We start from the raw sequence: 22474 nt of genomic DNA, 5'->3' as shown, positions 1-22474 counted from the left end.
CCGGGACCAATGCCCATATTGGTCCCGGTTCTGGACTGAACCGGGACTAATGGGCTGACCCGGCCTGGACCAAAGCCCTGTTTTCTACTAGTGCGTAGTCCATACAAATCTAAAACCAATCAACATCCTGCTAGATCATGACATGAGTCCCAGGATCTTTCACTTTGGAATTTTCAGGATACGTCTCTCCAGTGTCACAGAGTCAAAAACGTCGGCAGCGCTGGGAACATGGCGAGCTTATTCTTCTCTCCGTACAGGGGAACACTTCAACTATTGGCTAGTTGTGCCAAAACTATGAGGTAGTTCATTATTTCACGTTAAATCTTTCCTCCTGATAATTTTGTGCATTAGTCATGGAACTGAAGATTTCAATACCAGGTTACATGCATCTACGTACAGCATGTCACAAGCAAAGTCTTGTCTGCTAGAAGAAAAATATCCATACAAGACGTGGGTACTGTGCTCATTATTCAAGTCAAATCTACATGAGAAATTTGCGTATCTTTTTTTTCTTGAGTAAATATTGAACTACATTTTCTAGCACAATGTCCAACCTAGTCAATCAAGAGTTTAGGTCAGCAGTCAACATTCAACACTGAAGATGACTAGTCAAATTAATATGCATCACCAGTCATTTCCCTGTGATACTTCAACATTGATTTGAAGTCTGAATTTATTTCATTCTGGCAGATACATCGCGGGACTATTATTCGCAGAATATTTACTCAATAGAATCTTTTGTTTTCATATTCGGCGTCCTAGTTCTCGAGATTGTAAGTGGGAGAAGGGTTTCATATGAATTGTCTTCGAGGAGGTTAGGCTCTGAGCAAAAGCAGGGATGTTTAACGGCAAGATAATTGGCTTCGAGGAGGCAAGTGGAGTGTGGATAGACCAGGAGTAGTTCGCATAGTGAGTGAGGTGGTGTCGGATAAAATTCGCATGTAAGTATGTTGTCAAACCGTGGAGCTTTTGGGAGTCTCTCTCCCCTCCTTTATGATACGCACACTCGTGGGTATTTGTGAAAAATAATACTATGAATTGTCTGAAAAATAACACGGGTTTAGGAGATATGTATACACGCCTGACGTAGAATCCAGGGCGATGGCATCTCCAACGCGGTCCCTTAAAGTGCCAGACTGCCAGTAAAAGGCGTGGTCCAGACACTTTTTGTCATCCAACGCAGTTCCCTAATCGTCCATCGACCAGTCCTCATGTTTGTTTTTCATCAAATCTATATGAGTAATTTGCATATCTTTTTTTTCTTGAGTAAATGTTGAGCTTCATTTTCTAGCACAATATCCAACCTAGTCAATCAAGAGTTCAGGTCAGCAGTCAACACTCAACACTGAAGATGACTAGTCAAATTAATATGCATCAGCAGTCATTTCCCTGTGATACTTCAACATTGTTTTCTAGTCTGAATTTATTTCATTCTGACAGATACATCGTGGGACTATTATTCGCAGAATATTTACTCAACAAAATCTGTTGTTTTCATATTCGACATCCTAGTTCTTGAGATTGTAAGTGGGAGAAGGGCTTCATATGAATTGTCTTCGAGGAGGGTAGGCTCTGGGTAAAAGGAGGGATGTTTAAGGGCAAGATAATTGGCTTCAAGGAGGCAAGTGGAGTGTGGATAGACCAGGAGTAGTTCACATAGTAAGTGAGGTGGTGTCGGATAAAATCCGCATGTAAATATGTTGTCAAACCGTGGAGCTTTTGGGAGTCTCTCTCCCCTCCTTTATGATACGCACACTCGTGGATATTCAAGAAAAATAATATTATGAATTGTCTGAAAAATAATACGAGTTTAGGAGATATGTATACACACCTAACGTAGAATCTAGGGCGATGGCATCTCCAACATGGTCCCTTAAAGTGCCAGACTGCCAGTAAAGGGCGTGGTCCGGACACCTTTTGTCATCCAACGCAGTTCCCTAGTCGTCCATCGACCAGTCCTCATGTTCGTTTTTCGTCAAATCTATATGAGTACTTTGCATATCTTTTTTTTCTTGAGTAAATGTTGAGCTTCATTTTCTAGCACAATATCCAACCTAGTCAATCAAGAGTTCAGGTCAGCAGTCAACACTCAGCACTGAAGATGACTAGTCAAATTAATATGCATCAGCAGTCATTTCCCTGTGATACTTCAACATTGTTTTCTAGTGTGAATTTATTTCATTCTGACAGATACATCATGGGACTTATTCGCCCATTTCCCTGGGACTTATTCGCAGAATATTTACTCAACAAAATCTGTTGTTTTCATATTCGGCATCCTAGTTCTCGAGATTGTAAGTGGGAGAAGAGCTTCATATGAATTGTCTTCGAGGAGGGTAGGCTCTGGACAAAAGGAGGGATGTTTAAGGGCAAGATAATTGGCTTCAAGGAGGCAAGTGGAGTGTGGATAGACCAGGAGTAGTTCGCATAGTGAGTGAGGTGGTGTCGGATAAAATCCACATGTAAATATGTTGTAAAACCGTGGAGCTTTTGGGAGTCTCTCTCCCCTCCTTCTTTATGATACGCACACGTGTGCATATTCAAGAAAAAAATATATGAATTGTCTGAAAAGTAACACGAGTTTACGAGATATGTATATGCACCTGACGCAGAATCTAGGGCGACGGCATCTCCAACGCGGTCCCTTAAAGTACCAGACTGTCAGTAAAGGGCGTCATCCGGACACTTTTTGTCAACCAACACAGTTCCCCAGTCGTCCGTCGACCAGTTCTCATGTTCGTTTTTCGTCAAACTAGAAGAAGTTTTGAGTTGGACCACATGTCCTTACAGCTTATGTGATTTGTCTTCTAAGAGCATCTCTAGGAGACCCTATAAAAGGGTTGAACCCGTATAATTCCGACGAGTATACAGGTGGGGCCCGTTTTCTGGCCAGAATAGACACCGTATATCAGGCCAGGCCCCTTAAAAAATTTACCGTGGCCCGAAAAAAGTTCTCCACCGGTACATATGCGGTTTCACCGCTCGGATACGGGTCAAACTCGATCCGCCTCCGCTGCCGTTCCACCGCGATTCCCCTCCTCCTCCGCCCCAATTTCTTGCCGCCGGCAAGCCTAAAAAAGTCCTAGCGACCCATGGATGGCTACGGAAGCGGTGGGGATGACGCAGAGTGCCACCGCCGCCACAGATCCGACGCCGCACGCAAGCGGCGGGCGCGGAGGTGGTTCAACCACGGGAGCTGGCCGCCGCCGGCGTTCGAACGCGCGAGCTCTACGAGTACGAGGGAGAGCTCACGGTGCGCCACCATGCCTCCTTCGGCTCCTCTGCCGCGGGGAGCTCGTCCGCGGGCGCCTCGAGCTCGCGGCTCACTCCGGTCAAGAGAGAGCCGGAGGAGCTCGGGCTGCTTGCCGTCAAGATCGAGGACTACCTCCCCCTGGGACAGAAGGAGCACCTAGAGCGCGCCATCATGGAGCGCTCGGCGAGGGAGGAGGAGGAGGAGGCCGACGCGCGCCACCGCCGCGAGCTCGAGATCGAGCACATCTTCCTCGAGCAGGGCGTCGCGGCGTCGCAGGTGCACGTCCAAGGTGGCGGACCTGCGCGTCATGAAGGCCGAGCAGGCCAAGGTCTGGATTGACCTCAACTCCGACGAGGACTAAGCTCCTCCGGCTCCTCCGCCGCGTCGTCGCAACCGCGAGCTCATCGATGTTGGTAGCGTAGGCTCGGGACGCTGCATGGCCTGCAGATTCCCCCTAGTAGTACAATGCAGTATAATGATGAACTATGTATGATCAATGTAGTATGATGATGAACTATATATGATCAATGTTGCTGCAAGTTTCTCCCGTGATTTTTTTAATTTTATAGTTTCATATACAGGCTCTGATCTATAGTGCATGAATTCTCCCCGCAAATCAAATCTGCAGCGAACTGTAAACATGTTTTGCGGGTCGGCATTATATAGGGTCTGCTCTGCTCAGTTAATTATATAATGACAAAAATTATAACGGTCAAGATTAAAGATCAATTTTTATTTCAAGTTTGCATCACGATGGACAGGACAACCGGAACGTGGAGCTTACCTGTTTCCCATGTGAGATAGCCAACGGCAGAGCAATCCGGTGAGATATATGTGATGACATCATTTACTATATGTGATGATGACATCATTGCTGCTGATGCCAGCAACCAAACAAGTTGATCCGGTTGCTTTCTGATTCGTCTGGGACATGGACGTGCATGAAGTAGAAACGATCAACTTGTCTTACACCTGGATGGAGAGTACAGACACTACTAGAATCCGAGATTTCGCCCAGTTATAAATCTTTGCGAGTTCTTTTTGTCGGGGAACCGGGCAAAGAAATCTTTGCCGAGTTTTTTTTTTTGGCACTGAGCAAAGAAATCTTTGCGGAGTACTTTTTTTTCTTTTGAACTGGGCAAAGAAATCTTTGTCGAGCTCTTTTTTTCGGACTTGGCAAATATTTTTTCCTTTTTAAATATTCTTCTCTCTTGTCTTTGCCGGGTATCTTTTTATTGCACCCGACAAACATTTATTTTTTCCGTTTTCATCTCTTTCTCGTGTTTTATTTCTTTTTTTACATTATGTGTTTCCTCTTTATTTTTATGCTTGGTTATATTCTCTCATTTATTTTTAATTTTATTATTTATTTCTTTCTCCTTCTCTATTTCATTTTATAGGCAGTAAGTGAATGCAACCGATGCTTCATTTGTTGGCATCGAAAAACAATTCTACACTAAGATACATCATTACATGAACCATGTAAAAAAAAAGCATATTTCCGAGTGTGCTTGCTATATTTAAGACATTAGGTGCATTTCTGGACATTTAACCAATACAATTCAAATTTGAACTGTAAGTGGCTGAAAAGGTTGGCAAAACTGGTTTGAAAAATCATATTTGTGTTCCCGTGTCTATTTATAGGACCTATAGAAGAAAAGGAAAGGTATTTGAAACATGAGGGTGCCAAGACTTGACCACGAATGTGAGTTTTCTGATTTTTTATTTCAAAAAATGCAGACGAATTCCAAAAAACATGAAACTTGGAATGGTCTCATCATTAAGTGCATTTCTAGACATTTAACAGGTATAATTTAAATTTGAGTTGTATGTTGTTGAAAAGTTTGGCAAAACTGGTTTCAAAAAAAAATCATATTTGTGTTCTTGAGTCTATTTTTAGTACTTACAGAAGAAAAGGAAAGGAATTACAAACGTGACGGTGCCAAGACTTGACCCCGAACATGGGTTTTTTTTAATTTCAAAAAATGCAAACGAACTTAAAAAACATGAAACTTGGCATGGTCTCATCATATGATCCTTGTAGTGCGTGGTAAAAAATTGAGATGGTTTTGCAAAAGTTATGACATAGGTTATTTAGAAATCAAACCATCTTTGAGGAAGAAACGTATTTCCATAGAAAAGTTGTGACATAGATTTGTTGTTTTGTATTGAAATATATTCCATAATGATATTTGGAGTGACTATAACAATAACAGTATGCAATATGTTGTTTTGATTGTGCTGAAAATATATATGCCTTAGCTAAACAATGTGTGTGCTATCAAAGAGAGCAATATATGGTAGGAAGAGTGAATGGAAAAATATGTTAGAACTTTTTAATGAATATACATCGATAATTAATGAAGAATCGAGAGGCGCTGATGTTGTAACAAAAATGAATCTATACTCGACTTCCGTGGTAAGATTGTGCATTACATAGATGACCAGAAAAATCGGCGAAACAACATGGGAATGTTAAAGAGAACAAGCCGTGACTGTAGTGACTGAGAGGTGATTGGCAAATAAAAATATTGACCTAATGATAATTAAAAAAGCAAAAGATTATAAAACAGTTACTAAGGTATAATATTTTAAAAATAAAAGGTTGTAAGAAAAAGTCATGTTAAGTATACAATAAGATATTTTTATTTGTGCCAAAGAAATATAAGTCAATAGAAAACAACAAATGCACTACAAAAAAATATAATTAATGTGCAAGATAGAATGTTTTGGCAACTTTAGATAATATATACTGATAAATCTACATATCGAGCAGCACAAACAATTAGATTAAGATGGGCAAAGAGATAAAATTTAAGCAAGTTGTGTATAGATTCTTTCTAAAGTCAAATTTGTAAAGTTTAAGCAAGTTTATAGATAAAACTATCAACATTAATAATACAAAATAAATAAGTAAAATATGTGTCTAATTATATTTATTTGGTCTTATACATTTGTATATTTGTCTCTATACACCTAGTAAAAATTTAGAAGCATAAGTTCTAGAAAAATACATACACAACATATTTGGAATGAAAGGAGCAATAAGTAAAAGAAGTCAGATAATTTATTAAGCTTATGTTTATAATACCATGTATAATTGGTCAATATCGACGACTGGATCCCTTGGAAGAATAATTATAAAATGTCGATGTCGACGCTATCTATTCATTCGTGGAACATTGACGTTCTGTTCTTATCGAAGAACCAACCTCTAGTTCTGACTTCTGACATGGATATGCATACTACATTCTGGATTGGATGTGGACTGTATACAATTCTTGAAGTCAATGTTCCACGAATGAATAGATAGCGTCGACATCGACATTTTATAATTATTCTTCCAAGGGATCCAGTCGTCGATATTGACCAATTATACATGGTATTATAAACATAAGCTTAATAAATTATCTGAAAAAAAAAAGAACAGAACGTCAGAGTCACAAAACTTCTGCTCTGGTCCCTGGAATACTCGCGGCAATTTCCTAAGTGCGGCCCAATGTCCACCCTTAAACTGATGACAAGCTATGGAAAACAAGCCAAGTACATCCCATCAAGCCTAATTTTCTAGTATTAGTTGGTCACGGTATTGGTTGGAAGACCCGTTGTTTTGATTGGTCACGGTGTGATGTTCGCAAGCTCCCGCCTCCAGTCAAAGGCTCCAAGCTGGAGTAGCTAATTAACCAATCGAACGCTCGAACGTACGTACCTCACCAGCAACCAGTCACCACCATGCCCACGTACCTCCTCCTGCTCTTCTTCCTCGCTTTGTGGTTGTGGCCACCGGCGGCGAGCGTTGCCGCCGCCTCCGCCACGGTGAGCCCGCTGCAGACACTCCCCGACGAGGCCGCCGACACGTTCACGGCAAACAGCAGCTACGGGTCCAACCTTGGAGCTCTCGGAGCGACCCTCACCGCGGGCGCCCGCGCGTCGGGCTTCGCAAAGGGCAGCTACGGCGAGGCGCCTGACAAGGTGTACGGCTTCGTGCTCTGCCGGGGTGACTACACCGGCGCCAACTGCGCCGACGGCCTCAGAGCCGCCTTCCAGGGCGTGCCCGAGCGCGTCTTCTTCCGGAAGGCCGCCGTCGTCTACTACGACCAGTACATGCTCCGGTTCACCGACGACGAGCGGTCCTTCTCCAACATCAGCAACGAGCCGGAATGGTCGGCGAACAATATGAACTCCGTCAGGGGCTCCGAGGCAGCGGAGCGGTTGATGGGGAAGGTAGTGAAGCTGATGAACACCATGGCCGACCTTGCCACCTCCGGCAGCCCCAGGCTGACTAACCGGTCCCGGTACGCGACCGGCGAGGACGGGTTCGGTGAGCAGGGCGTGAGCACCGTGTACGGCCTGGTGCAGTGCAGGCCGGACCTCACCGGGCCACAGTGCAGGAGCTGCCTTGATGGCATTATCAAGCAGTTGCCGACGCTGTTTATGAGCAATAATATGAGCAACCAAGAGGCCTCCTTAAGCCGCGTCGGGGGCAGGATTTTGGGGGTTCGGTGTAATCTGCGATATGAGAAGGACTTATTCTTCGAGGAGACAAGTGACACTATCAAGATCGACATGCCTAAAAGTAAGCACTGCTTTGCTGTTTATACATTTCCTATGACAGTATATTTCAAGGAAAACACAATAGTGGTACTTAAAATTTAAAGTGATTTGCCGTATTTTGTATATCCAAGATGGGAAGAGCGCGGTGTTTATGATTGTCATAGTTGGAGTTCCTCTCCTAGTTTTGCTCATCCTCGGCTTACTGCTAAGGCCATACATCGTGAAGAAAGTCAGAGGTAAGAGTTTTGGCCAAGTCATCATCATTAGCATGGTGCTCCTTAAAATAATTGCGAGGGCATCATCCCTAGTGTATTGGAAGTTGTTAGGTATTTATTTTTATCTCATGTAGACATATTTTGTACTCCTCTTTACCCTTTTCGTTTCATAATTCATGACATTTATTCATGGTGCTCCTTATAATATTATGCAGTATAAACCCCGAATGGGAAATCAAAATGGCTATTATTTATAATTAATAAAGAAATCCTAACTCGTGGTATTTAGAGATTGAAACATTTCTAAAGGTGCATCTTTGACTTTATTCTACATATAAATATTTAATTATGTTTCCAAGAAATAACAAAATAATAATTGTGAAAGATTTATTTATTCAGTCAAGTCTTGCGCTGTGAGGACATCAACCGAATTAACCCACAATCTATGTGCCCTCTAGAACACTTGTTGTATGCTATATCTACGTTCATTTATCATTTTGTGCTGACTATATAGAATTAGTCGGCTTTATTACTATATGACCTCCTCATAGAGTGCGGATTTTTGGAGGCCGAGCTCCAGTGAGGTTAGTATTTCAAAAGTATCAAAAAAGCATATTTAAAAGTTTCAAAAACATAAAAAAAACATGGAAACATATATGTATTCCGTAAGAACATGTTAAATTTCATCGAAAAAATGTTGTGATTTGTAGGCTGTACAAAAAAAATCCTGGCCCAATAACAAAAATAAAAGGCCTGTTAAAAGATGTGTATTTGTCTTTTTTCTGTACGTCACATGGTAAAATACTAGTGGTTGGGGCGCCACCCGGTGGTGCCGCTTGAGAGGAAGTTGTGCTCATGTTTTCATTTAAAAAAATACATGTAGTCCTCACCTCCATCTAGAAAAATATTTTTTAAAAATCATCACCTCCATCTAGAAAAGAAGTAAAAAAATCACCAACGCAGCCTACCAGCGAGCGCTACTTTGCGTAGCCCTCCATTTAAAAAACTATGTGAGGTCCTCACCTCCATCTAAAAAGGGAAAAAAAATCCTCACCTCCATCTAAAAAAATATCTCAAAAGCTTTTTCACCGCGGCCAACCAGCTTGCACCACGTGGCATAGCTGGTTTGCTGCCCTTCATGCGTAACTTAATTTGTTTGATAATGCTATGGAATTTAGCACATACGTAGTATACATGTGCACGTGTTTTCACAAATAAATCTGGAATTTTTCGCGCTTTGAAAAATAAAATTTGAAAACGAGCTCACTGGAGCTTGGCGTTCGTTGGCATTTTCCACTCCGTATTGTTATTGGTCCATGCTTGAACATATAACTGAATCCATCTTTTATAAATAAAAAATAAATGACCAGCATGCCTCATGCTTTTGGTTCCAGTAATCCACTCTCATTTATGTACTCCATTGATACTCATGTTGGTGCGTAATCATTCTCAGCCATTTTCTTTTTGTATTGCTCTTGTGGAATTCTGTACGCTGATAGTACGAAGTGTCTACATATATAGCAGATTGTAAGAGGAGATTTTCCCATTGACTAGGTTTTCGTTGGGTTCCACTCACATATCTATCTGTCGTTTTAGATTAGCATTGGAGTATGTGATGAGAACCAACATGTTCAAAACAGGTGTAAAATGCACTTGTAGTTTATAGTTCGCCTAATTATTAACATGTGCACCTAATTTTTCTGTGTGAGATTTGTGTGAGTGCAAGTATGATGATCCATCGGCTATGGCTTTTTTTTGAAATACGAAAATGTACGTGCTATGATCTTATTAGGTATAGTTATGGAGATCTACAGATGTGATCTGCTTAGGTATCGCTATATACATATACATATATGCATACATACAACAAAAATTGGTATAAGAAAACTGAGATCTGAGTCATAAAATCACAAAATTTACTTTTACTAGCAAGATGCCCGTGCATTGCACGGAACATCAAGATGCATTTTTTTTATAAAACACCTGTTGTGATTGACCCATGCGGGAGTAATTTCATGTGTAAAAACTAATATATCTCGAGAAAGAGGAGAGATAAGGTGAGGAGTGGGGCGTGGTGGTGATTGGTGGTTGGACTGAGCGGAGGCATGGGGATGGACGACGCCGGTAGCAGCCACCGTGCCAGATTGTTCCAGAGGCTTCCTTTTTTAATTGCTCAACAATGAGGTTATGGGAGATAAGGATGAACGAGGAAAGGCCTTATCTGCAAATGTGGTGAGAGATGCGGGTATCTTTTTACAAAATTGCCATAATTTGCTTTCTATCCGTCGGATATAGATCAGACGGTCTATATTGCAAGATGGCAAGCACACCTATCACCAACTCGGTTTTTTTATAAGAGTAGAGATATGTATATTATCTACTATATTTTTACATTCATAATTTTATGTCATATAAAATATATATTTCGACTGACATACATTTTCTTACTTTCTCGTTTCACTTCTGGCGTAGGACAAAATTTACGGGATGTAAAAGTATGTGTAGTGATGTAATAAGAGAGGGGTAAAGAATAACTATTCCTTATCCAGGGTGCCGAATAGCATGACCCAGAGTGCTGTAATATGGTGTAGAACTAGCTATTTTGCTTCTTTGTGAGAATTTCATGCACATTCATGTATTTTCTTTTGTATTGTTCTTTGAGTATATTAGTCCATCTTAAATGCAATATTCTTAGAGAGGTGTTTATAAAAATAAACCAACTTTTTCTTAAGCACCAATGCTTTCTTTCAATAACAAGGTTCCTAGTTAAGCGTCTGCACTTTACAAATATGAACCAATGCTGGAGCCAAAAAGTTTATTTTCTAAGAAACCCTCCAAATACCATGTCACATAATAATAATAATAATAATAATAATAATAATAATAATAATAATAATAATAATAATAATAATAATAATAATAATAATGATGATGATGATGATGATGATGTTACTTTATGTGCACATATCGAATTGCTCATCAGTTTTATTTCCACATGAATATGATATTTACCTACCTATTCCTTGTGCAGAATCGTTATTGCAGAGGGAATTAGTCACCCTGAAAAAGGAAATTGTAAATGAAAGCGACTCAAGGTTTTCGTTGTTCAGATTTTCGAAAATAAGAAGTGCTACTAATAACTTCTCGGATAAAAATAAACTTGGAGAAGGTGGATTTGGCATTGTTTACAAGGTATTCGCATTCATAAATATTAGACTTACCAAGACAAAATAACACTTTTTTTCTTTTGTAACACAATATTTCAATATTTTTATTTTTTTAAAAAAATCATCAAATCAAACATACGCAAAATTCAAAATTCATATCGTGGCTTCTTTTACCTAAATTCAAGAAAACTTTGTTTTGTCCCAATGATGCATCAATCATATATATACATCGAAGATCATTATTTCTTACAAAATGCACCCAACATAGAATTGTGAACAAGCATATTAATTGTCATAATGCAGAATATTTGCATAAATAATACATAAGATGCTATATACTCAAACTAGTATCATTTGTCCATTTGCTCTGCCATATAAAAGTTCATGTACACTTCATCAGGGCCAGTTGTGTCACGATCAGGACATAGCAGTCAAACGGCTTTCTCCAAATTCAGTGCAGGGGTTCCGCGAGTTCATGAATGAAATCAAACTCATAGCCAGCCTACAACATAAGAATCTGGTCAGGCTTCTTGGATGCTGCATCAAAAGCAAAGAGAGGATACTTGTGTATGAATATATGCCAAACGGTAACTTGGAAGAGTTCATTTTTGGTACGTCTACTTTCCCGACAAAATGAAAAATACATTGCCCCCCCCCCCCCCCAAAGAAAATGAGAAAAGGCTGAAATAATTTCTATTTATTTAATGTAGTGAAAAATTAATTTTGTATCCTGATATTCACATTTGCATATTGGAATTAAATAGGGGTAGGAAAGAAGAGTTGGCCCGTACGTCACGGCATAATTGAAGGGATAGTAGAAGGCCTTCTCTATCTGCATGACTATGCGCATGAATGCATAGTTCACAGAGACATGAAACCAAGCAACATCCTATTAGATCATGAAATGAACCCAAAAATATCTGACTTTGGGATTGCAAGGACATGCCTCTCCAGCGTGACAGAATCAAATACGACAACGGCTATGGGAACATTGTAAGGTTTTGATTTTACAAGCTTCACATTTGAGACCGGAATTATATTCAGTTCGCTACAAAATCTTATTGAAATGATGGATATATTTCAGTGTTTTTTCTTGAAGTGCCATGCGAATCGAGACTAAGTTGAGTTCCATGATTCATCATTGCCCATATTTCAAATATTAGATTTCATTTCGACAGGCTTACCAACAACTATTCTATTAGTATGGACTTTATGTGACATAAAATCGGTGTATTAGATTCATATTGCAAAATGTGTTTTTTTGCAACACAAAAGTTACAAATTATAGCATAATTATTGGTCAAAAGTTTGTCCTAACTAGACCTATGTGTGTGTGCAATACATGCATGTATAATATCATGGTGTAGAGGTCATGGGGCGGAAATTTAGTAGTCTATATGCAGTCAAAACGTATTGCACAAGCCAAGGGAGCTGTCTAATGCATGAATCTTCATACCTTATGACCTATATCAATGTTGACTTGAACAAGTCATTCTCATACTTAAGTCAATTAAGTGCACAACTTCTCATCTCCACGATCTTCCTTGCAGATCTGCGATAGCAATAGTACTAGGTTTATTGTATAAAAAATTCAATCAACATTGAAAATGATTTGAGCAAATGAGTGTTTGTCACCTGTCATTTTCCCTTGACTGAGATAATAATGTTTATAGTGAGCTTACTGCCATATATTGTTTCATTACAGTGGATACATCGCACCGGAGTACTACTCCCAGAATGTCTACTCAACAAGGTCAGACGTTTTCAGCTTCGGCATCCTAGTTCTCGAGATCATAAGTGGGAAGAGCGCCGTCGGTTCCTACCAATTATCCGGAAGATCATACGAGCTCAGGAAATATGTGAGTAAAATCAAATATGTCAAAATCGAAGAATTAGCACGTCGCTTTGCTTCAATATCCCTACTAAGCCAGCAATCATTATGTACTATTTCCTGCTTCAATCTCTATATATAAGTTCCTTGCAAGGCCGCGCAAGATAATCTCAGTAACTAGGTTCATCTCCTTGTTTCTCTTTTCAGAAAAATGATCGTTTACATGCTTACTTTGACCGCAAGACATACTTTTTTTATAGCACAAACATAATCTGCTTTGGACAACAGGCGTGGCAGCTGTGGAGAGAGCAGAGGTGCGACGAGCTGGTGGATGATTCGCTTGGCGAGGAGTACCCGGAGATGGACGTTATGAGGTGCATCCAGATCGCGCTTCTATGCGTCCAGGATAGCGCCGAGGACAGGCCTACCATGCGCGACGTGACGATGATGTTGAGCAACGGAAATAAGAGGCTGCTCCTACCTGTGCAGCCCGGTTCTTGCAGCGTACACATCGACGTCGGTACTGAAATAGAGTTGTGAGCCTGAACCAAACAAGGACTTGTTTGTGTGGACATTGGGGATGTTTGTAATCTGTTGTAGAAAAGCAATGTGAAGATGGTACATAAACTGTTTTGATGATCCCATCAGTAGTACAAAGAAACTATTCCCGTTATTAGGACATGTACAATGATTGATAAGATAGTCTTATCTTAAATCTTGCATTTAATTTAGAGATGACAAAAAGAAGTGTCTACAATAAGTCATCTCTTAATCTTATCTTCAATAACTAGCTATTCCTAAAAATGTGGTGAGACATATTGTGCTAAGAGATCATCTCTTGTCTTCTCTTAAATAAGAGAAGACAAGTCTTTTCTTATGAGTTATCTCTCCTCCACCTCATCATTTATCCTATGTGGCACTCCTAAGATAGTACCATTGTACATGCCCTTACTGGCCGGCCAAAAGTGGCGATCTTTAGACCGGTCAGTCCGTCTATATTCCTTGTTGTCAAAAACTGGATCATAAACAAAAGGACATATTTTTAAATATATGGATACTTCTTTTATATTTTCCCTAACATTTTTATCCAGTTGCAAGACACTAAACTTTCCTTTTCCCTCGTTATTACACTTTTTGTAAAAATGGTGAAAATAGATACATATTTGAGATTCTATATAAAAGAAGGAAAAAATGGTCACACAAAGTGACCCATGCAGACGGAGTTTTGCTAGTTGCAACACCTACGGACCAAATCCTAGGGAATTAAGCCTACAATGTTGAGGTGGCATATCTGATTGAAAATAGGGCAGAAGGGGGGGGGGGGGGTCACAAAGTAAAACTATGTTCGGCCGGAGCTCTACAAAATCGCTACAAGGAAAAATAGGATGGTGCATCATGAATTGACAAATGATAACTGGATCACAGCAATCGCTAACCTTCGATCCCTGCAACAGCTAGGGGAATTTGTCACTCGGTATGGGTGGATCGGTCAAATAGCTCTGTTGCTAGATCAGTGACGACACAATCTCCTAGAACCTGACCACAAATGGAGCCTACTCTTCCACATCGGCCTATGTGGCACAGTTTGGCTCACACCCGTGATTTGACTCTTCAAAGGTCTGGTCTACCCATGCTGAGCCAAAATGCAAATTCTTCGCGTGGCTAGTCCCGCACGGTAGAATTATCACCGCGGATATGCTGGCTATTCGTGGCTGGCCGCACGACCCAAGGTGTCAGCTATGTCTTTAGCAGTCGGAAATAGCGACCCACCTTTGCAAGGACTGTCCCTTCACAGTCGCTATTTGGAATCAGGTAATCACCTGGACCAACGACGGTGTTGCAGTCTCAGTTTTCTTGCCCAAGCCAGTGTTGTTTCTGACTTGTGGGACAAGATGTTGGTAAATGAGCCATCCCATGTGTGGCGGCAATGGAGCAGAAGGATCATCTACACCCTTTGGGCTATCTGGAAAGAGAGAAACAGATGTGTTTTCATCGGTCAACGGATGACTCATCGCGAGGTTGTCTTACTGGCTTTTGAGGACATTAAGCAACGGGATATGGTTTTCGTTGGGGCCTTGCCATTTGTGGGTACTTTTTGGGTTTCTGCCACGTTCCTTAAAAACGTGTGCCCTGTAAATTGTGTTTCTGGTCTTCATCTATAAGAAAAGGCAGGGCTCCTGTCGGTTCCTCGAAAAAAAAGTAAAACTATGGGAGGTTAGTGAGGACAGGACACATCTGTAACCCGTGTCGGTAGGTTTAGGATTTTCGGGTTTTTTGGCAAGTTTATGATTTTCAATGCAAATGATTAGGCGATGTGGGCCTATTGCTCGAAGCAAGCTCTTTCACGGGTTGTAGGCTCACTAGTGTGCGGCCTGATGTCAACCTTTACACTTCACATGTTGAAGCACGGGAATAGAGGAAGCACTACATTATGGAACAGAGGGAGTATATTCGAGTTTTTAAATCAAGCCACCTTCCCAATTTCAAGTACAGAAGAAAAATATAGCGCCTTATCTAATGTCACGGCTAGAGTTACATGGCTACATCTGTAACGCTCTCGATGCGGCTATATCTCTCACATGTCGAAGCACGACTTAGAGGCATAACCGCATTGAAAGCAATATCGCAAGTGAGGTAATCTTCACACAACCCATGTAATACATAAGGGAAAGAGATACATAGTTGGCTTACAATCGCCACTTCACACAATACATGAATAAAGCATTACATCATCCAGATACAATCAAGGTCCGACTACAGAACCAAAATAAAAGAATACTACCTCAAAAGCTACACAGATCTCCGATCAACCCCAACTGGGCTCCACTACTGATCAACTAGAACGAAACAACGCAAAAGACAAGATCTTCATCGAGCTCCTCCTTGAGCTTGGTTGCGTCTCCTACTCGGTAACATCGACACCTGCAAACTGGTTTGGGAAGTATCTGTGAGTCACGGGGACTCAGCAATCTCGCACCCTCGCGATCAAGACTATTTAAGCTTATAGGTAAGGCAAAGGCATGAGGTGGAGCTGCAGCAAGCGACTAGCATATATGGTGGCTAACATACGCAAATGAGAGCGAGAAGAGAAGGCAAAGCACGTTCGAGAAAGTATGATCAAGAAGTGATCCTAAAACAACCTACGTCAAACATAACTCCAACACCGTGTTCACTTCCCGGACCCCGCCGAGAATAGACCATCACGGTAACACACGCAGTTGATGTGTTTTATTTAAGGTCAACTTCAGGTTTTCTACAACCGGACATTAACAAATTCCCATCTGCCCATAACCGCGGGCACGGCTTTCGAAAGTTCAAATCCCTGCAGGGGTGTCCCAACTTAGCCCATCACAAGCTCTCACGGTCAACGAAGGATATTCCTTCTCCCAAGACAATCCGATCAGGCTCGGCATCCAGGTTACAAGACATCCTCGACAATGGTAAAACAAGTCCAGCAACACCGCCCGAATGTGCCGACAAATCCCGATAGGAGCTGCACATATCTCGTTCTCAGGGCACACTCGGATGAGACTAGCTACGAGTAAAACGAACCCTCAAGTTTCCCCGAGGTGGCCCCGCAGGCAGCTCGGTTCGGACCAACACTTAGAGAAGCACTGGCCCGGGGGGGTTAAAATAAAGATGACCCTTGAGTCTGCAGAATCCAAGGGAAGGTGGTAGGTTGTTAGTGCAAATGGTAAAACCAAGGTTGGGCATTGCTGGAGGAGTTTTGTTCAAATCAAACTGTCAAGGGGTTTCCATTATAACCCAACCGCGTAAGGAACACAAAATCCAGGAACATAACACCGATATGACGGAAACTAGGGCGGCAAGAGTGGAACAAAACACCAGGCATAAGGCCGAGCCTTCCACCCTTTACCAAGTATATAGTTGCATTAATTAGATAAGAGATATTGTGATATCCCAATAAGTAAACATGTTCCAACAAGGAACAACATCTCCATGTTCCAACCAGGAACAAACTTCAATCTTCACCTGCAACTAACAACGCTATAAGAGGGGCTGAGCAAAGCGGTAACATAGCCAAACAATGGTTTGCTAGGACAATGTGGGTTAGAGGCTTGGCTTAACAATATGGGAGGCATGATAAGCAAGTGGTAGGTATCGCAGCATAGCCATAGCAAAAGAGCGAGCAACTAGCAAGCAAAGATAGAAGTGATTTCGAGGGTATGGTCATCTTGCCTGAAATCCCGCACGGAGAAGAACGAGTCCATGAAGAAGACAAATGGACGTAGTCTAACGGGTCCTCACAAACACGACGTTACCGGAACCAACCCGAAGAAGCAACACCGGAAAGAAGCACACAACATAGTAAACAACCAGCACACGAACATGGTATGATATGCGGTATGCAGTGCATATGCATGACTTGCAAAGGAATGATTGAACCTGGCCTCAACTTGGAAATCCAAGAGTGCCACTGGAAAGGTGAGGTTATTTTGGTTGAAACCGATATAAAGATCACCGGAGTCGGATGCATGGTTTGGAAATGGCAAGCAAAACAAATATGGCACCGGTCTGCGATAATCAGCAAGTGATCAACTAAATGCATCAAGATAAATATGCTACAACACTCAAATATGACAACAAAATACATGGCAGGGATCCACTCATGATTCTTGAAAAAAGATGAACACTGAGCTACGGCTAATTCACTCAATAACAGGTTCAAACAAGCATGGCAAAAGAGCAAATGATAACAGGTTTCAGACTTAGTGAAATTAACACAAGTCTGGAATTTATCATCAGAAAGCAATCTTTAGCGCATGAAAACTACATGCTACAGGAACTTAACATGGCAAAGCAAGGCATGGCATGAAGCTACTTAAAGCACTTAACAAAAGTCCCTTAGTGACCTTGAGCCAAAAGGGATCAGAAAATACAATTGCAAGCATGTGAACATGGCAAAAACATAAACAAATTCAGACTTAGTGAAAAACTTGAGCATGCAAATCAGTTAACGAGTAGGCATGTTTACGAGCTCGATGCGCTCACTACAAAGCATGGCATGATAAACTAAGCATACACCCATCAAGAAGACATAGCATAGAAGCTAGACATGGCAAGTACAACAACATAGTATGCACGGATCAATAGCAACATCCTCGGCAAAATCGCTAAACATGTCAACAATCTGCCAGGATCAATTTATAGCAAAAGTAGAGCTTGATTGACTCAAGCAAGGGTGCTCCATAATTGCAAACAAAGACATGGATGGATAGAGCACCACAATATTAACAAAACATCCTTACTGATCATCCTCAAAAGAGGCACGGATCACTAGGAAACAACATGAACATATGGCATAAAGACAAAAACAGGACAAGGACTTAGTGAAATTCTAAGTCCCTGAAATCAGTATTACCGATTACACTACTTTGCAAGCTTGTGCTAGTCACCACAAATATCATAAAAATACATGGCATACACCCTTGTAAAGATGGCATGGCATATCACAAAACACATGTAGAGCTCAAGGTCATAGCATGCATACATTAATCATGGCAAAAATGACAAAATGCCATTTGCTGAAACAGATCTGACAAATTCATCACATAGCCCTCTTCCAACAGCATTTCGGGCATCAAGATGAGCTCAAATGAAAATGATGCAATGAGATGAAATGATGTACTCGTCGAGACAAACATTTTGATATGCTACACGCATAAATCGGATCTCCGATGAGAGAGTTATGACATGCCAAAGTTTGCAAAAAATATCTGGGAGAGGGAGAAGAAGTCAACCGGATCTAGGGTTTGCACGCGCCCCGAGGTCAGATCCGAGCTCGCCGGATCACTGTTCGCCGGAGAAGTGACCAGAGAGGAGGGAGACGTCGGTCGGAGGGTCGCCGGAGGTGGGCGCGCCGGCGAGGGTGGCACGGGGCCGGCGCGGGTCGGGGCGCGCAAGGCGGCGCCGGCGATGGTGACCCGCGGCGGCGGGGGAACCCGGTGGCGAGGCAGGCGGGAACGCCGGCGAGCAGGCGGCGGCGGAGCTTCGTCGGCGGAGGCGGGCGGCGGGCGGTGGCGCGCTGAAGGCGGGCGGCAACGCGGGGCTCGGGCGCCCGCGGGTGGCGGTGGCGGCGTCCCGGGTCAGGAGGGCCCGATCCGGGCCCCGGCGGGCCGCGGCGGCGGGGGAGGCGCGGCTGACAGGTGGCGGGCGCCGGTTGGTCTGGAGCGGCGGCGGAGATGACGTGGCAACACCGGATTGGCCGGAGTGATGTGGCGACAGGGTGGACATGTCCGGCCGGGGCGGGAGGAAGTGTCCGGCGGCGCGGGGAGGAGTTTTTAGGGTTTCATCTGCGCGAATTTCGGAGGGGATCACATATATATAGGTAGAGGGAGCTAGGAGAGTCCAAATGAGGTGCGGTTTGCGGCCACGTGATTGTGATCGAACGACCGAGATGATGGAGAGGTCTTAGGTGGGTTTTGGGCCACTTCGGAAGGGTGTTGGGCTGCAACACTCATGAGGCCTTTCGGTCCCTCGGTTAACCGTTGGAGTATCAAACGAAGTCCAAATGGCACGAAACTTGATAGGCGGTCTACCGGTAGTAAATCAAGGCCTCATGACAAGTCTCGGTCCAATCCGAAAACGTTTAACACCCGCACACGAAAAGGGGTAGAAAGGGACACCGGATGACATAAGAGCGCCGGATTGCAAAACGGACAACGGGAAAAATGCTCAGATGCATGAGACGAACATGTATGCAAATGAAATGCACATGACAACATGGTATGAGATGCATGACACGCAAGCAATGACAAGGCAACAACAGCGAATAACTGGAAGACACCTGGCACATCGGTCTCGGGGCGTTACAACATCTTTGCTCAAAGAGCTTGGCGTGCCATGGGACAAAATTCCTTCTCTTTGGTGTGATAATCCTGCGGCAACATACCTTTCAACCAACCATATGTTCCATGCAAGAAGTAAGCATATATATAGATTCATTTTCACTTCACAGAAAGGGTAGCTTGTAAATTACTGGATATTCAGCTTATTCCATCTCATGATCAGGTTGATGATGTGCTTACAAAACCACTCACTGTTGAGTTGCCGCATAAGGAAGTTGTGGTTGAGGCATGATATTATAATTATTACTGAGAGGACATGCCACATACAATGCAACCATAATGGTTTAAACCATGCCAGATAGTGTACAGCTCCTACCATGATGCTTTTAGATTGATTCGGTTTTGCTTTGCTTGATCCTCAATTATGTAAAAAAACATTTATAATCTCGGCTTGGTTCCCCAATCAATATATACCATGCCGCCACCTGAGGGTGGAGATATGCTTCCCAAAATCATACATGCAATGTGGTGCGTACGGTAAATTGCTCCCATCATGGCGGCAGGAGCAATTGTCATAGTGGAGACAACGATGCCTCTTATGTCATCATCTTTGGAGCAGTGCAAGTATTGTTGTCTCAACTTACTAGCCTAGACAATATAAGCTCTTTTTGTTTCCGCCGAATATATATACACTTGCCGATTGGCCTATGCCTATGTTTTGTGTAGTGTTCTATGCACAACTGCTCCCATGGCACTCCTACCGGTGCAATTGGCAAGGTAATGAATGTGTTCCTTGTGAGAGCAAATGTTGGATTTACTTATAGATATGAGGATGTTCAAACAGATATCCACATATGTACTTTATTTACTATACTGATAAATTAAACTAGACATATGTTTTGTAGGGCGCTGCCCCCTGCCCCTAGCCTTCGAACATTTTGTGAATAAATGCTTTTCGAGTAGGGATAGGGTATTTAATTAAAATAAATAGAGTCGTTTTCCCTGAGGCATTTGTATTTCCTCCCACAGTCAGCCAACAAAAAATCCAAATACAAAAAATTCCTCATTCTACGACCTGTCCATGAGCACCACTTTTCGTATGCTACTTGGCGTATCTGGCGATGCCGCCTTCGGTAGTGATGTGCCAAGAAATATCCTCACGTGTGTAATTAGCAAATCCTCATGGACAAGGTAATCAATGTGTTCTTTGCGATAGGAAATATTATATTTACTAATGGATATGCGGATGTTCAAATTGAGATCTACGTGTGGAACTCTTGCCAGTGCAGTCGACAAGGTAATGAATTTGTTCATGGTGAGAGGTAATGTTGGATTTACTTATAGTTATGAGTATGTTCAAATATAGATCCACATATGTACTCCTATATTTACTACTAATAAGTGGAATTGGACACATTTCTTACCTTGGGGGGAGGGGGTGCTCCCTCTCCCTAGCCTTCAGAAATTTTGTGAATAAATACTTTTTGGGGTAGGGGGTAGGGTGTTTAATTAAAATAAATAGTCATTTTCGCAGAGGCGTTTGTGTTTCCTCCCATAGTCGGGAAACCAAAAAATCCAAATATGAAAAGTTCCTTGTTCTACCATCTCTCTATAAGCGCAATGTTCTGCTACTCGAAGTATCTGGCTATGCTGCCTTTAGTAAAGTCCTCATAGGCGCAATTTGCGAGTCCCTTTTGGGCAAGGTAATGAATGTGTTCCTTGTGATAGGAAATGTTGGATTTACTTATGGATATGTGGATTTTCAAATTGAGATCTACGTATGTACTCCTATGTTTTACTATTGATACGTCAATTTTTTTGTGAAGAAATGTATTTTGGGTAAGAGAGGATGTTAATTAGAAGGTATAGAGTTATTTTCCCTAGACATTTGTGTTTCGCTCATCTAGCCATCCTTGTCTGGCTCCACCAATGGAGGCACCATCGATTGGAAACCAAACTATGAAAAAGGCCTTGTTCTATGGCCTCTCTCTCAATGTACATATATAAGCAAAGTACTCTAGATGCTACTTAGATTATCCGATTATACCGCCTATAGCAATATGTGTCATGGCACATCCTCACATGCACTGTTTTTTCCATGATCCATTTTTGTTAGTTCACATCGCAAATGTGTGTGCTGTACTCCATTTTCTAGGGATGTACAAGGTTGGATATGAACCTAAGCTCACCCATTTATTCAATGAAAAATCATGTATGGATCACTATCCAATTTCGATATTCAATGACTGCCACTAATTTTTTTGAACTATGGTTGTGCTACTAACGTCTACGAACAACTTAGTCGCAAGCCTTTGTGTGTCGTCTTTGTGAGTTGCCATCACGAGCCCTTGTTTTTTTTGACCCATTTCTTCCTTTGTGGGACACACCACCTTTCATGTCAACTGCAACAACGAGGAGGCTTGTTGAACCGTTATATCCGCTTTGGGCACCTGCTACTTTTAGAATACATTGTTTGTTGCACCTGAAGTGTAGATGGTTGGTAGCGAGCGGTAAGGCTTCCTCTCAGTTAAGGAACCAAGGTATCAATTTGTGAATAAAAAATCACATGCCTAATGATCAGACATGCACTCAACTAAGAAACTTAACTTGTGTCCCCCACAGGTTATAGTGACGTTGCCAATCTC

The 22474-nt window shown here is 42.0% G+C and overlaps 1 protein-coding gene across 2 annotated transcripts; it reads left to right on the top strand.

Moving 5' to 3' along the window:
* The first annotated feature begins 6883 nt into the window (after window positions 1-6883).
* LOC123131291 (cysteine-rich receptor-like protein kinase 15) lies at window positions 6884-13722 on the top strand. Of its 2 annotated transcripts, XM_044550994.1 has the most exons (7): window positions 6885-7829; window positions 7939-8043; window positions 11054-11214; window positions 11590-11800; window positions 11954-12182; window positions 12895-13048; window positions 13309-13722. In XM_044550994.1, exons 1-7 carry the CDS (start codon window positions 6986-6988, stop codon window positions 13558-13560), a joined length of 1956 nt encoding a protein of 651 aa, XP_044406929.1. In that variant the 5' UTR covers window positions 6885-6985; the 3' UTR covers window positions 13561-13722. The 2 variants fall into 2 exon arrangements, with proteins under 2 accessions (XP_044406930.1, XP_044406929.1); XM_044550995.1 differs by lacking the exon at window positions 11054-11214 and having other exon boundaries at window positions 6884-7829; window positions 11645-11800.
* The last annotated feature ends 8752 nt before the right edge of the window (window positions 13723-22474 follow it).

The sequence above is a fragment of the Triticum aestivum genome, chromosome 6A (assembly GCF_018294505.1).
Source record: "Triticum aestivum cultivar Chinese Spring chromosome 6A, IWGSC CS RefSeq v2.1, whole genome shotgun sequence".
Lineage (NCBI taxonomy): Eukaryota > Viridiplantae > Streptophyta > Magnoliopsida > Poales > Poaceae > Triticum > Triticum aestivum.
The sequence above is the reverse complement of the archived record's forward strand: the minus strand, read 5'-3'. Positions and strand labels throughout refer to the sequence as shown.